Source organism: Passer montanus, unplaced genomic scaffold, assembly GCF_014805655.1.
Source record: "Passer montanus isolate IOZ18808 unplaced genomic scaffold, ASM1480565v1 scaffold19, whole genome shotgun sequence".
Taxonomy (NCBI): Eukaryota; Metazoa; Chordata; class Aves; order Passeriformes; family Passeridae; genus Passer; species Passer montanus.
In genome coordinates, this window is record NW_024366480.1 from 1,581,315 (window position 1) to 1,598,567 (window position 17,253).

Below are 17,253 nucleotides of genomic sequence, written 5' to 3' on the forward strand. Positions count from 1 at the left end.
AATTCAAACCTGTAGCAACAATCCTCTCATCGCCATTTAATGAAACATTTACCTCTTAAGGGAATCATCTGTAGAAGAGGGAGGATGGAGAGCACATACTTTCAAAATTACAGCTCCATGGCAGAAAACTATTCTTCCTAAATCTCTCAGCTATCTAAAAATCCAACCGACTCCAGCTTTCACTGTAAAAATTTAATGAACTAAGCTGAAAGCTTCTGTCAGGTCTACAGAAATAGATGTGCAAGTCCTATTATCAAAGGAAAAAGCAGCATCATTGAGAATTCTGAAAGGCTGCAGGCATCATTCGGTGCAGTGAGCCAGATCAGCTCGGTAAAACATTGGAACCAGCAAATGCCATCCAAATCGACTGTTTACTATACTTCTTAATGTTGCCATCCACACTGAAAGTTGTTTTGATTAATTTGTCAAGTAAAGGGGTTTTTATTTCAAAAAATAAATGCAGAAGTGAGACCAAAAGCAAAATGTTTTCTTGGGTTCTGTAAATATTGAACGTTATTGCAATAAATTATAGTGTAAATGTGCTATGAAAATACTCCAAATATTTAAATTACAAAAAAACCCATATTATTAAAAAATAGTTAATGGACTATTACACAATCACAGGCTAATTGTAGACTTCTCAAAATGCAGTCATTTTTGGAAGCAGTTTGCAGAGATATACATGTTCATCCTTTTGTGTTTAAACCTAAATGGAAGGTACTCAGCTAAACCCATATGTGGTACTTCGAAAATATGTGGTTTGGCATTCTCTTAAGCATTTCTAATTACTTCTGTAATTTTTTTTTACAAAACTATTAGAGAACTATTTCTGTACTGTACAAAATCTCTGTTTCTGAAGTGCAAAGACTTAGATCTGTAACAAAAAGCAAGCAGGCAGAAAGGGATTTATTAAGATTACATATCCTTCATATTAACATCTGTTGTAGCACATACTGAAAGTAAAAATATTTTTAATGTCCTGTTTGTGTTTGTTAATGGCCATCTTTGATTTTCCTGGATTGTAGTAAAGAGTCTTTAAAATACAAGTAATCAATAAAACTTATGCCCACTGTCACAAGCATGAAACACAACATATTCCTGTCCTAAATTATTTAAACAGCACTGTTTAAAATTTATGACATTACCCTGGGAAGAGGCACACAAAGGATGAGTCATATTTTTTAGAATTTTCATGTGTTATGCAGCAATGATTACTTGCAGAGTGGCTGACGAAATATTTGGAAAGGGGAAAAGTAATCTTTCCAAATCAAGTTACATAACTTTGATTTACATAAATGTAATCCATTCAGTAGTCCAAGCAGAAAAGTAATATTTATGGCCCAAACACAAAAACCTAGAGCTTTAGTTGTAATTCTTACCAGGAAAGCAAAATAGAACCAGGAAAATGAAAGAAGGAACAGAAGAAATTCATCACTGTGGAGATACGAGGTGTTTACTGTGCTGCCTTTGTTGGCTCTGGATGTAAGAAAACTGAATACAACTTAAATTGCATAGAAATTCCAATGCAAATTAACAAGATGACTCCATGCAGGAAGCCCAAAATTCATAATGCCTTTAACAGAGCCTAGTTTATGTTAACCCTGCCTATTTTTGGTCCTGAGCTGACCACTTATATAAGGAAACGCTAGAAGACATGGAGATGTGGCAGCTTTCCATCTGCAGCCCAGCTCCACTTGCTACTCCCAAAGGACTTCCTTTGACCCTTGGTGTCACTGGAAAGCCTCTGCAGCACGTGCAGCTCTTCTTACCAACTGCCCCCATGTGTATCTCATTGGGTATATGTGTGCCTACAAACAAACGTGCATGGGCATGCTCATGAGAAAAGGATGACATTTAGAAAAAGATTAAATCTATCTCTATTTCCTTTGAAAACAAGTTTTAGAGATGCCCACTACATCTTCAGAGCTAAAGTATCTGAAACTCTCCGAGTAGATTTAAGTCCTGCAATGCTGAAAAACATATTTAGTGCTATCTCAAAAGTTCACTTAGGAATTGTGTATTTTCAAAATGCAAGTACAGCAAACTAGCACATACAGTTACATAACAAAAACTATTCTGAAAGGAATAGATTTTATCTAGCAGAAATAGTTATAACAAACAGCAAAGGCTAAATTCCCTAAATGAACTTAGTCCAGTCCTTTTCGCACACACACTATGCAGCACTCTGAATCACAGAGCTACAACCCATATTTTCCAGGCTATTGCTGGTCTTTTTGGAAAAGAGCTGGGCCATTACCCATCCAGCTGGACAGTCCAACAGCTCTGAAATCCTTGCTGCCCTAAAAGAAGGACACATGTGCTTGAGATCCTTGTTGTCATCTGCAACCTTCTGGATGTAAACAGAGGCTTCCCCACTGAGGGTGTCTGTCCCATGACTGGCAAAACTACAGACACATTTTCCTGCTTTCATTCAAGGTGCTTGCAGCTGAGAACTCCCTGATCCACCCTCAAGAGTGCAGCATGCTTAGGCTGGAAAGCTTTACTAAGAATCAGTTGTTAGGGACTACATCCGAAGTGTAACAAACTTGTTGTAAAATGATCACCTTCTGCGTTCGTTAATGACCTACACATTAATACAAACTTGAGTGAGGTTTTATAGGAATGGCCAAAGACCAGTCTGATGCCAAGTTTCAAGTACTTTTTCAAAAGCACAGGGAAACTGGAACACTACAAAGGAAAGATGATAAAAATTCAATATATGCTAAACAGAGTATTCTCCCTGCAATTTGTTTCACAGGAAAGAGATGAGTCATCAACAAACACATATATAGAACACACACACTCTAGCCAGAGAGGAGGTAACAGCATAAAGTAGCTTGGTCAAACTGATAGTTAATGCTACTAAGGTCACCTAGGCATGTACAACCTACTGCCAAAGCCTCCTCACAGTGCAAAGCAGTGCAGACATTACTTGGGTGAAACCTGCAGAGTTTACAAGTCAGTTTTGTCTGGGGGTGGCTTACAGTGCAGCCCGAAACAAATGCCATATGACAATGGAGAACACAGCAATAGCAATATAACATACTGGTTTTAATCCTGTATTTCTGTTAGGTACCACACGTAAAAGCTTTGTCTTTACAAAATGATGTTCTCTATAATATCAACAAGTGGCTTATGTAAAATGCTGAGTTATGATAAATTACTTCTTCACATGACATATTCAGTGATTAACAACAAATACAACTCGACACTACTGCAAGTGGTTATATGATGTAATGCAGGACAAACAATATTATAACAATGTTGGACTAACCACAGGCAGTCCAACATCCCTCCCCAAACTAGATAAACACTTTGTCCAATTGCTTCTGCTAAATGAAAGCTAAAAATAAAAGTAAAAAAAAAATCAGTCATTTATAAGCTGGTTTACTTATTTCAAGCATGTGGAAAGTTCCAAACTTTGAAAATTTACATATTTTGAGAAGTATTAGCAATACAGACAAGACTTTCAACAATATACAAACAAAGCAAACAAATGGCAACACAGAATACTGTAAACAAAATGACAGCCCCAACAAACTGGGCCCTCAAGTCAACTAAATCTGGAGGGGCAATGTAAGCCAGTGGAATTGTTTTTTCATTATATTTATGTCAAATTATGCTAATTATTGTGCCTAACTATAAATGAAAATCAAGAGCCAAAAGGGAATGGCCAGGAAACAAGAGTCCTTTTCAAAAAAATATATAATTGCATGTGTAAAATACCAAAAAAAAAAATCAGTAGCATTTTCCAAGTCTGCAGTTTTGTTAAAGAGCAAATAGAAATCATAAATTACGTGGAGTAACTGCTGATTAAGTATTCAATTACAATTATATTATATTCTTCTTGTGTGAGTAATACAGAGTCAAACAAGGTGTTATACTGAAGAGATATCTAATCTAGATGCATCAACAAATACAAATCATTCTGTGTAATCACTAGGATAAAACAGAGTGAAAATCCCATAGCATGGAAGAAAGGCAGGGGCAGTGGGAATGCCTACAGATGGCTGAGCTCTCCTTGGGTTCTCTGACCCTCATCCACCTCCCCACATACACAAATCAAAAGCAAGGTTTTCAACTATTTTACCACTGGACAACTGCAGGTTTTACAAGGAAGACACATTTTGTTAGTTAGCATTCAATAGAACTTCAGGAAACTGCATCTTTAGCTGGAGAAAAACTTTACCCAGACAAACTGGATGCCATTTAAGAGCAAGCACCACTACACAGATTGCCACCAAGGCGAGCACTTCTGGTTTTAGCAGAGATAGAACACAGAAACAGAGGTCACAGAATGATTGAAATTTAGTTCTGTATTACACAGACAGCTAACAGACATTATTTTAACTATTGTAAACAGCACTTTTTTTTAATCTAAGACACAAGCAGTAAGATTTCTCAAATTATTTGAGACCTGGATGTTGAAAAGAGAATATTTGTTAGGAATACACACTGAGAAGCTATATTTAACGTATTCTAATGCTAAAAGTGTTCTTTTTAGAGGCTTCTTTTTATTTTAATAGGCAAAATGGAAAAGTAATCAACATCTTAGGAAAACAACATTTTATCATCTTCTTGAGTAACCATTTTATTATTTTACTAAGTTAAAATTGACATGGAAGCATCCTAAAGCACTTTAAAAAAAGACATAGGAAATTTTAAAAGACAACTTAGCCAGGCAGCCTGGGTAGCACAATTTCTTGTTTCTTCCTCCCACTCAGAAACAACTATCATTTAATTGTAAGGAACTTAATGGCTTTGACTACTGGAAATCCAGTAAGCACAAGTTTGCCCAAAGTAGACAGCATGCAAGCTCAAGTTTATGTATTTTAATTGAAGGGGGGAAAATCTCAAGTCATAAAATGTGTAGAAGTATAAATTAAAGAAATAAATTTACGCTAGTTAAGGGGAAAATATTAGAAAACAGGAGTATGACAAGTACAATTAGTTACAAGCAATCTCTCCAAGTCTTGGAGTGTTCTCTCTTACCATTTTTACCTGATAAGAATTCTCATCTAAGGCAAGCATTCCACAGGAATCAAAAGCTTACAGGAGGAAGCAGGAACAAAAAAAGCAATATAATTAGGTAGCAGCAATGAAATTATAGACTGATTGCTAACCAGTTACTTGGATAGATGAAATTACACAAGATGCTATCACAATTATCACAAGGTTATCATAGGTACAATTTTTTATTCTAATCCTAAACATAAATCCATTAGATGTTTGGAATTAAGTTACTCCTACAGCCTGTTTATTACAGTTATCTTAGTAGAAGGACATGAACATATGGTAGAAATTTGTCCTTGCCTAAAATTACTCTGCCTGTACTCTGTACATTATAAACATGCAGACAGGGAATGGCACTGCCAGATGTAGCAGAGGGAGTAAGAGGATAAGAATGAGGGTGAAGGAGGGAAGGGCTTCCTACCATCCCTTTCACACATGCTAGCATGGTATCACTTGCTGGAACAGTAAAAATTCATAGCATTTCATGGTCCAGAAGGACCAGCCACAGCTGTGGTGCATGTACCCAACATTAGGAATACATGGAAAAAAACCAGGAACAGGCACAGAGAAGTGAGAAGTCTGACTCAGAAAGATAACCTGATACTGCAAAGCAGATGTGGAGTGGGAAAGAAATGCAAATTCACCAACACAGAGAGGTATAAGATATAGTCAGCATCACACTGAACTGAGAGAGCAATATAATGGCACTAAAGGAGGAAACAGCTCCAAGTGTAAGGAAGGAAATAATCATCTCACTAGTAATGAAAGGAGCAAGTTCCATGGGCACTCAAGAGATGTCTCCCCCTTTCGCAAGGTCCCCAAAAGTCACAAGAAACAAAACTCAGAACACAGCAAATGAGAAGCATGAGGTCTCTGAACTAGAGGTGCTGCTTGCAAATAAGAATAAAAGTCTTCCACTAACAAGTGACACAAAGTCCAAACAATGAAATATGGAAGAACACCAACTGTAAGGGGACAGTGCATTTTATTTCTTCACTCATTTGCAACCCTCCCCTTCCAATATCAAGATCACAAGGGAGACTTTGCTCTATGCAGAGTCCTATTTTTGCAACTACTTTGCCTCTCAGTTGAGAAAAACTATAAGCTTTCCAAGACTGAAAACTCCTCTAGTTCTAGTCCTCAAAATAAAAATGCCATGCTAGTAGCAACCCTGCAAGTCACCTCTTCATACAGCATCAAAAGACAACATTCTAAAGTCTCCAGAGCATTTTGGTGGCCAGTGTTAAGAGTACCTATAATTCAAAATCACTGCAAGACACTCAGCCATATGGGAATGATTTTATGAACTGTTAAAACCTTGCTCATTTGCATAATATATAAAAACAGAAACTAGAAATTAATTCCTTACCACTAGAAACCAGAATTCTGATTTTCAACTAAAAGGTTAAGATCCTACATATCCAAACTACAAGACATGGGCAGATAATTTAGTGCTGTTTCCCATTTCTGAGAAGCAGAACAAATAAAATCTATATTTATTTATTAAAGCCAGCATTTTGATTCTTGTAAACTCACAGAATGAGTATCTCCTTGAAGCATTTCCAGCTACACAAAAACAGATCAATGTCCTTGAACTAAGAAACACAGCAGAAAGCCAAGGACTGTACTGGAACAAAGGCCACTTATCCAGGCATCATCATTTTCAGTACACACAAAAATTCCCAGAACACTTACAGTACTCTCTTCTCAAGAAAACAAAGTATTGAGGAACTCCAGATTGTCAACACCTGTTTTCACTGTTCTTTAGTTTTTCTCAGTTTGTAAATAAAATAATTGCTTCCCTTTACTTTTCCTACCTGAAACTTTTGTAAAATTATCCTGGGCAGTGACAGTCAAGATTATTATATCACAAAATTTAACTACAATTCTTTAAGCTCCATTAGCTCCTCAACTGCACTTATATGCTTCCAGTCTCCAGTTTTCAGTAAGTACCAACCCCTGTGGTATCTGATTTACTCAGACCAACGAGGAGGTGTGAGGCTTACCTCACTGAGAGTCTGCTGATGCAGACCACTGCCCCATGCTTGCATGCAGATGTTTGTGGGAGTGGGGAAAGAAACAAATTTGGGAAAACAGTGATGACAGGAGTGAGGAAGAAATAGTCTCCTTCCTATTGCATTAGTTCATTCTGTTGTTGGGACCCTCTGAGATGGGAGGCACCAGAGGAATTACATTCCCTTTGTTGTTTTTCCTTGATGCTGTCCTTCATTTCCTTTTCTTGCTGTAAAGGTTAGAGGCAGGGGAAAGCATTGTCACAGGGAAAAAGGAGCCAGAGGTCTAAGGCAGCTGTGGATCCATTCTAACAGGCAGGAGACTAAGAATTAGGAAGAAATTAATCAGCTGGGACTGATATTTTTCACATATTTTTCTTCCAGTTATGAAAGATGATCATAACTGCAGAGGAAACAGCTGCTACCAGGACAGACAGAAGAATCAATTTTGTTTTCATTTGGGGCTTTTTATTTGAAACTAATTGAAAGATCGGAACAACAGGATCTATAAAAGGGACCCAGAATAACACAATCTTCTGTTGATTTCAAGTCACATGTTACTTACATACAGAAACTATTTTATTTCAGTAGCTTATAGTCATAGTGATATTGATCAAAGGCACCTGCAACTGTCTTGGTTGCACATGCACTGCAGTAATTATGCATGCAAATGAGCAAAGTAGATATTTATGTGGTTGATCACCAGTATAATTACTATAACTGAATACACAATCATGGTAACTGTACACACAAATTACACATGCATGCAGTCTTAAAAACCAAGTGTTGCATTCATTGTCTCTATTTTGATAACATCCTATGGAAACACTTCTCCACTGGAAACAATTAAAAAGTATTAACTTTTAAAAAGATGTACATTTATTCAACTGTCTACTGAACATTAAAAAAATATAACAATCCAGTAATTTTGTTTTCCAAGCTGATATATCAGCAAAATGTCACTACTGTCATAAGATTTACCAACTTGAAAAGAATAAAACATTTAAGCATGGCCTCTCGTTCTTATATGCATTTATTTATCTGCAACTTCATTAAGATATTAAAGGTGATTATTTGAAAAAATAATGCATATGACCAAAATTTTTAACAAGAACAGAATTAAATTTCCATTAGCTCACCACAACTCTAGAGATAAGTGGAAATACTTGTAAAGTTTGGATTTTTATCAATCTAAACACTTAAACATGGATTTGACTATACTTTAGACCAGAAGAGTTGGTGCATTCAAACCCATACGAGGTATTTTTCTAAGGTACTTAAACAACATATGCTTTCATGTCTCAAGCCCAGATCTTGATCCATCCATATTAACATAAGAAACACTTTTGCATTTATTATTAAGTATTTCAAAGAATATGACACGAGTAATAAAATATTTAGATATTGCTGTATTCTGGCAGATCACGGCGTAGTCGTATTGCCTTCAGCTTCTCTACTTTGATTTTTGTTCGCAACAGTTCTTCTTCCAGTTGCTGCTTTCTTTTCAAACCATCCCTTTTTTCTTGGACATAAAGACCAATTTTTCTTTGGTTTTCTAATATTATTTGATGCTCCTCTTTCAGCATTTGTAACATCTGTGGGTCATAGCCACACATTGGTCTAAAGCGTTCTCCAACCTCAAGCCTAAAAAACTCATCTCTTCTTGGTACAGGGGAAGGAGACATCATCACTCTCATATCAACTGAAGACACTGATGTTGAAGGAGACCTTTCCATAATATGCACCAGCTGGTGTTCTTCCTCTTGTTCTAAGTTCTCATTTTGCTGTGAGTCTATAATCAGAGAAGGAGGAGGTTTGACATCCTCTTCCGACTGCAAGTCCATCATGACTGTCGCAGGATGGTGATCCAACATTGCCTGTGGTGAACTGGTACCAGCAATTGTTTCTTTATCGATACTAGCACTAGAACACACAAAATCATATTTAAACAAGCCATTAAAAACTATTTTAAAAGGCATAGCTGTAAGTAACCAAAGCTTCATTTGAATACTGCTCTATGTCCAGGACTCTGCTTCATTACCTGAACACCACTTGTGCCCCTCTTCCTACCACACAGACACAGCCCTGTCTTACTCAGATTTTATTGCTCTAAAGGCAGTACAGAAAATAGAGAACTCATCTGGTAGGCCCCTCTGACAGTGAAAAAGCAAGAAGGGCTATTAATGACAAATGAAAATATTAAAAAAAAAGCAGCACCAAGTCATGCAAGTAACAGATGAAAAATTTTATATAATATAAAAAGTCATTTTAAAAGCACATTAATTTAGATGGAGTGGACTATGGCAGAAACATTTCCATCTCCCAAACTTATTTGTCTCCCCCTGTTTTAATGTGCTCCTTTTTTCTGTTCATACACCCCAGTATTTAGGGGTTTTTTTTCAACATAAAATATCACTAAATAAAAGTACAGAAAGAGCCTTGGGAAAAGAAACCAGAGGCTAAAACACAACCCTTGCCAGTAGATTTGGGAACCAAGCTAATCCTTGCTCCTTGTCTTTGAATCGTCCATCTTAATATTTCTTCTGAAGCTTCAAGACACAGAAATGCTTCCATTAAGAGCAGCCTATAGTTCTGTGCATTTCTTTTTTAGAGAACAACACCCACTTGACTCATCTGTCTTTGTGTAAATCCCTGAGTCAGCAGCATCTCAAATCATGATTTGGCATTGCACTGGCTTTGATGATAATAATGGCTCAAGCTGTTCCTGACACTTGTCTACCATCAGTTGTGTTTGAAACCCTACACTTCTGCACATCACTCCTTTATTCAGGTAATGCTTTTTTAAGCCAGATCAGCTTCTTGATCTATTACTGTACAGATCTACAAAGAATACTTGCAGCATGACTGGGATGGCAGTATAGAGTTACACGGGAACACGAATATATTAACTTGGGATTGACAGCCAAGTCAGTGCACTCTCATGGCCAGGACTGTCTAAAACAGAGGCTATAACTGGTGGTTGCACATTCAAAACATTTCTGAACCCTTCAAAAACTGGTGCTAGCAGTCAAAGGCAGCATGTGGATCCATGATTAACGTAATGTTCATAGATGCTCCCCAATCCTGGGGGACCTGAGTCACCATCTTAAGTCTGGGGGTGAGCAATGGAGTTTTTCTACACCTTAAAATGCCTTCAGAGCCCTACAAGCCACATACTGAGAAACTATCTGATTATTAAAACACCATCCTAGTTGGTAAGAGATGTGGGTTCAAATTCCCACAAGCAAAGAAGAAATGTAATTTATACATCCTGTTCTCACATAAATGCACTACCTCCTTAATAACTTCTGGTACTCCCATGGTCTTCAAAACTCTGGGTTTAAAAGAAATAAGTAATCATAGTTGCAATTTCTGAAGGACCCTGACCTAGCCTGCCATCTATTAACATGAAAATGCATTTTCTATAATAAAAGCATGGAAGTTTCTCAATATTCAGTTGCAAAAAGGCCCATCAGGGTCAGAGCAATATGTTTTCCAAACATAAAGCCTGTCAACCACACAAACTATTTAAACTTAAGATTCTTTAAAAATTACTGTCCATCTGAAGCAGGTATTGAAAACTGACCTTTCATTAATCCCCTGAAGAAAAAACCAAGATAATCTTAATTCTATTGACTGTTACCTGAGCTGCCTATAGAGTATCAATTATATCACCTTACTCCCTTCTACCTCATGCCACAAAGCTTCACTTTTTCCTACATGCTTCTTTCTCACACTGTTTTAGTCCTCTCAGCATTGGAAGCATTATCCTCCACACAAATTTTCACCTGTTTTCCCCTGTGCTGAGTGTAATTCTGAGTTTTCCCCCTCTTCACAACCACAGCTTCTAATAAAGCTTCTCTCCTTCTTATTTGCTGGCTCCTGGCCAGCTTCTAGCCTGAGAAAAGTGGAAACAACCAGCAGGAGAAGCAGGTCATTCTGACAAAAGGAAATGGAGAGAGAGCAGAAAGAGAAAGTAAGAGAGGTTAAATACGAGAAAGAAAAGTGAGATTTTGTGTAGCATAGACTAAAGCCTCTAAAGAGTGGAAAAAAATCCAGCTCTTAATAGTGTAATCCACACAGAACTACAAAAATTACAAGATCTTCAGGTAACTCTGATGAGGCTTTTTTTTTTCCCTTAGTCAGCCTCTTAAGTGTAAAACAATTAGACAGCAAAGAGAGAAAGAAGGAATTGAGAAACAAAAGAGCTGCCTGTATGGTGGTTACTAATGTTGTTTCTGACAACTTGACTGAAAGAAAGACAAACAACAGTTACCACAATTGGGGCATGGTGTTTATAACCCTGCAGGCACCCATGATTCACCAAGTTTCATTTAATCACAGCGAGCTAGAAATTCCTTAAAGGTGCGATTAAGAATTTGGGCTCGTTATAAGTCATATTTCCCTCCTCCAAACCCTAAGTCATATCCTGGTGAGTTAAAACCCAACACTGGGTTTATAAAATTAGAGTAAAATGCAACTCAGAGAACTATAAAATAATTATGTATTTGGGCAGGGAAAAAAATAATCTTGTAAATTATGTTCTTTTCCCTCAGCCCACAGTGTAGTGGCTGTTCCTAGGAACAACCATTTTGGGTAAGCAGTAATCAAGTCAGTGTTCCCAGACCCATAAAAAACTGCAAAAATTGTTTAAATTACAGGAGACAAACTATGGAGATCATTAGCTCTTAATCATTCACTAAAAGCGTCAGTGCTTTCTATAAGCCGATCTACAAACTAAAGTTCTCACACTATGGTTTTTTCCCCCTCCTTACAAAAGTTGGTAGTCAAGACACTGCAACCTTTATTAGCGCAATTAAAAGCCTCATTTTGCTCCAGAGAATTCTTTGGAATGGTTCCTCCAGGGGCATTCATCAGGAGCAGCAGCACAGTCCAGTTGCTTTAGACTTCTTTACGCAAAGGACCCACAACAGAATATTTTTAGAGCATCTGGCATGTTGGGATTTAGACAATTGTTACCATTCAGTTCAACCAGTGGCACCATGAATCCAATTCAGCGAGTGTGCGCATGCCAGCTTTTCTTAGAGTGTTACGCTGCTGCACTCACTATCAGCATATCTGATTAAAATACGGAAAGTTCGCTTCCCATTAATCTGCTTGGGAAAATAAGAAAAATCAGAGCTTTCTCAAGGTTGCTGGGGAGTTATTTGACTTCCCTCCCCCACTCCCTAGCTTAGTTTTTGTATCTGGAGGAACCAAAATCCGACCCAGGCATTTTTTGATCCCTCAAGGACCAATACAGAACCAGCAGAGTGTTGCAAGTCAGATATGAGGGGCATTAGCCAGCTGTGGGAGAAAGCCTGCACAGTGCCTGCCTGTATTATGTCTGGCTCAAATCTAGACAGTGTGTCTCACTTTACTGAGCAGTAAAAAAAAGAAACCTTGCAAAAAAAAAAAAAAAGAGAAAACTTCTAGGGCTGTACCTCTCAGTTTCTCTCTGTATTTAAACTACCTCACATACGACACAGAACTGCTTGGAGTTTAGACTGCAATTAGCTTTGCTCCAGCTTCAGGGAACCATCGTCAGTACAAGAAAAGTATAATTTAAAAAAACATTTGCACTCACAAAGGCACTGCAGTGTGGAGAATCAATTTTTTTTTTCCCTTTAAAGGGTTGGGATTAGCTAAAACATAACATGCAAACACCAAAGTAAATGAGAGAAAAAAGGTGAATAAGGTTTCTTAGCTCTGTGAACTAACTTTATTAAAAATCCTATATAAACTGGTAACAGTTCCATATGTTGCAAAATGACTGCAGTATTACCTTAAATGGAGGAGAATAGCCATCACTTTGCCAGTGTTTGAATAATCTGCCTATTAAAAGGTAGGGGAGGGGTAGAGGTTGGAGCTACTATTTCTCTTTGATTCTCTCTTAACCCTCACTTTCCAGAGTATGACAAAGACTCTGAAACAAGCTTTGAAACAGCTGAAAAAAATGAATGCAATACTAAGTCAACATAAAGCTTCTCATAAAACAACAGCAGTATTATTTTTGTCATTGTTTCCCATTTGGGAATTTTCTCTGATAAACACTTCCTTTAGGTGCCTGAGCACAAGCAAAAGCATTACAAAGTAGATAGGAGGCGCCATAATTTTCATTCAGTAACAAAATAAAAAGAATTGTCTCACCTTTGAACACCGCTCCTGTCTCTTAAACACACATTGGAAATCTGTGGAATCATTTCCACAACTTTCTTGGTTGGCTCGGAAATGCTGCTTTTACAATCTGAGTGAGTCTCCTTTTGCTGCAATAGCTCCTGTTTGGCATATTCTTTGAGCCTCTTGTACAGCGTGCGCAGGCCCTGTGCAGTACGAGGAGGGCGATCTACTCCGATGGCATTGTAGTTATCAGCTATAATATCCCAGCATTTGTTTTTTTCCACTATTACAGAATGCTTATTGGTATGTTCCTCGAGAATTTTAACATACGGCTTCACGAGTTTTAGCAAATCGAGCTTTTCAGATAAGGTAAAATTAGAAGATCTGGCCTTCCCAACCATTGTTATCTTTGAATTAAGGAAGCCGTTCCTGGAGCCACCATGCAGTCCCTAGCTCTGCTCAGCTCTTTTTCACAAACAGAAAAAGATCAGGCTTAACTAGGCTAGTCTCATTTAGGCCCACGCCTACAAGGGAGGGTTTATTAAAATTCCTTCAGCTTAAGCTGACGCAGGTTCAGGAAATCTGCTTAAGCCAAGCCTGACCTACATAAGGCTTCAGACTGAAGAAGGCGAGAAGAAACAAGCAAAATACACTTTTGTATGAAGAGACCAGACATATGCAGGATTTAAAAACATAAAGGTTTAAAGATTAGCACGTTACCCAGCTAAAAATTACCTAATTTAGCTGGAGTAACAAGCTCTGACACATCTCCCAGCTCCCTCACACAATCTCAAACTGAAACCGTGCAGGAGATGATTTTACATGTAACGACGTCCCCCCCAAAAAAAGCAACAATTGCTTTGTGCGAGGCTGGGCGCGTTACGGGGAGCGGGAGGCGAGAGGCGGCGGCGCGTGTGGAGAGAGCCCCGGCAGAGCCCCCGGCGCCATTTGCATAGAGCTGGTCCTGCTGTCAGTCACTGCGGGGCGGCATCTCCCCCAGCCGGCTGGTTACGCTCGGGCTTCGCCGCAAAGCTCGGCTTCTCCGCACTTGGCAGCCGGCGACAGCCACCGGCACGGGGGCTTCTTAAAGAGCCCGCTGCGCTCCCGGGCCGAGCTCCGGCGCCGGAGGAGCGGCACGAACGCCTCGGTGCGAGCGGGCCCCGAGCGCCGCCGCGCCGGCCCTGAGGCGGCTCCCGGGCGAGCCCCGGCATCGCCCCGCGGCCGGGGCTGCGAGCCGGCCCCGCAAGGGCTGGGGCTGCCCGCGGCCCTGACAGATTACCGAGTGCGTTACAGCGTGTCCATGCTGGGGTTTTCATAATATCCACCAGCAAACAGCTGACTTTTGTTATATTTATCCAGGCGTTTTTTCAGGATGAAAAAAGAATCTGATTTTTATTAACAAGATGTGCCTCCATGTCTAATGTTTGCTCAACAACGTATCACCTTAAAGCAAGCCTTCACATAAAAACGCATGCAAGGCTTTACATTTCTGTGGTCTAAACTAAAGCAACAAATTGGAGAAAGAGAAAACCCAGTCGATAGAAGGAAAGGTGTTCTCAAGTACAAAAAGCAAAAACTAAGTTTGAAAAATGACGTACTCCACTGAAAGCGTCCGGAGGGTGGAAACAAACACCACTTGAGATAGTGGCAACAGCTTCCTAAGCTTAACATGTCCAGCCTTGAAAACAAGGGAGCCTAGAAGCAGGGGGAAGGAAAGAGAAATAATTATAGCTTGAAATATCCTAAGGCTATAAAGATCTAGGTATAAACTTGTTTGCTCCAAGGGGAAAAATCCCAAAGCAGACACAAGCCGCATTCAAAACAAGAAATTCACACTAAACAAAGGGAGACTTTTAACTGCTAAAAATCAATTAGCATTTAGAATAACAAGCACTTTTGGAACCATTTCTAAGACTTGGCTTGTCAGAACCACCTAACAAAACTGTGACCAGTCCACTTCGCTGGCATTGCTTTCAAGCCAAAATTAAATAAAGCATTTTATAGTCTGAAGCCTATTACACTTAAATTTGAGAAACAAAATACTCTTGTGGTTAGAAGCACTGTATGAAAACCATTACTTATAAACACCTAATCCTCTCCTATTTCCCCTCCCTTTGCACTTTACTAATATTAAGAATGTAAAGCTGGTGGTTCGAGTTTTGGGTTTTTTTAAATTTATGTTTAGTTGTTCTTCAGTAACTGAACAAAAATTGGATGTGCTTCTCATAGTTTAGACTCTGGCAGTATCAGCATTGAGGAGTCACAGGTGAGCCTACGCTGCACCCTCCACTGCTGGAGCAGTTTTGCAGTGCCCACCCAAGACTCTTGACTTTTTAGAGACAGAAATAAGTCAGTGATTAAAGGCTCCTCCCCATAGCACAAAGAGCACAAATGAACAATGTGGGGCAGAGGAACCCCAACAGCCCAAATGAAAGAAACCAAGGCCCCAGGGGCAAGAGAGACCCAGAGTCCACAGGAGAGGCGCTCTCTAGACCACCTCAGACACAAGGAGGGGGCTACTGCCCACTGGGTATGGGACTCATTGTGAGATGCCAGAAAGAGTATGTTGGAATTGCAGAAGGCAGTACAGGATATTTAGAAGAAGAACTGAAGGCAACACAAGGGACAGTGAACCATGAAAGTGGTTTGGGAAAGAACAAGCATAAGAGGATACTGAGGGGGGGAAAGGGCTAACAGGGGCCAGGTGTATGTAGGCAGGTGGCTGCCCAGTATGGTTATTGAGCCATGCCCTGGGCCTGAGCGCTGCAGATTGTCCGATCTGCTTGTTCAACTACATTTGTAACTGTTTTCCTGGGTGAGAGAAAATATCCATTGGGTGTGGCCATGTACAGAAACAAAGATGCCAGCAGCTGGAGTTGTACCACCACGGGTCAGGGACCCAGGGTGCTCGAGGCACCAGAAGGCAGAGGCCGGAGCGCAGGCACACGGCCTGGATAGCTGTGCCAGTGCGTGACCTCGGGCAAACTCCAAGCCACACCAGCCATGCAGAAGGCTTGGGAGCAGAGCAACCATGAGCCTGGGCCAGATACTGCAGAGACCAGAAGGTCTGAGATTTGGCTACTGGAGGGACACCAGCACACCTGGGGCCAGGTCAGACCAGCTTCCAGAGACCCAATGCGTGTTTGTGCATCAGCTGGGAGACCAGGGGATCCAGGCACCAGTAACTGAGCAGAGAAAGAATTTAAGGCCACTTGCTGGAGGATCCATGTTGTGTACATAAGCATTAGCCACAAACAAGCTTTCTTGACAGTCAGCCAGTGAATGGAAAGGATGAGGCCATTGAAGCTGCTTGTATTTGTGTGAGCACTGAACTTTTTGATTCTGTCCGTAAGTACACAGAATGTACACATGTGTACATGTGCCTCTTAAAGATACATCCTTGTGGTCCTGGCCACGAGGAGCTGCAGCAGTCTCCTCTGTAATGGGCTACCAGATGCAGCAATTCCCAATATTAGACTTCTCTAAACTTGTATTACTTTATTACCTTAGTGCATAATGTTGCTAGAGAGACTAAGTTTCCACACTAATGTAATTATAGCAAAATACTGCTATAAAGTTTTCTTTTGAGCAAAAGCCTGATGAAATGCCTGAATTGCATATTGTTCTGCATGAGTGTAAAATAACCATTGTAAAAAATGAAGCTGGCTGCCAACCAAGATTTTTTTCCTTCTTTTCTTTCCCCCCCCCTTTTAAAATAGTTCTGCTCACCAGCTTAAGGTTATATCAGTGCTTGGATAAGAAATCACAGAATGTGAAAAGCCTGGATATTAATGATACATATAGACACCTTCAAGCTAAAACAGTAGGTGTAGCTCCAAGACAATTACAAAAACCAAAAATGTTGCCACAATCCACCTTTCATCCTACACCTTCCACCAACACTTGCACTTATGCAACACAGTGCACAGCCAGTTCAGCAAGATGATCTAGCTACAGAATAATCTATTTATTTTGCAAGCATAAGAATTTAATATTAATTTAATAATTGGTTTAAGTCAACATAGATGTGGTACATTGTCAAAACAGTCATTTCTGCCTCCCCCCAACCATGTCATGTTCCTGCCCCAGCACTCACAAACCTGGACAA

The 17,253-nt window shown here is 39.5% G+C and overlaps 2 protein-coding genes across 3 annotated transcripts in view; both read right to left on the reverse strand.

Annotated features, from left to right (window-relative positions):
• Nucleotides 1-17,253, reverse strand: part of RAD54B (RAD54 homolog B) — a 62,722-nt gene that overhangs the window by 30,937 nt on the left and 14,532 nt on the right. Inside the window, exon 1 of one of the 2 annotated variants that reach the window (XM_039706346.1) lies at nt 13,881-14,330. The exons of the other annotated variant lie outside the window; for it this stretch is intronic. The gene's annotated coding sequence lies outside the window, so the exon portion shown is untranslated. Of the gene's footprint in view, nt 1-13,880; nt 14,331-17,253 lie in introns of those variants that run through there. 2 annotated transcript variants of the gene reach the window in all.
• LOC120500868 (fibrinogen silencer binding protein) lies at nt 7,472-13,611 on the reverse strand. The gene is made up of 2 exons (XM_039706350.1): nt 13,176-13,611; nt 7,472-8,948 (listed from the first exon to the last, which is right to left on the reverse strand). The coding sequence occupies exons 1-2, from the start codon at nt 13,544-13,546 to the stop codon at nt 8,423-8,425; spliced, it is 897 nt and encodes a 298-aa protein (XP_039562284.1). The 5' UTR covers nt 13,547-13,611; the 3' UTR covers nt 7,472-8,422.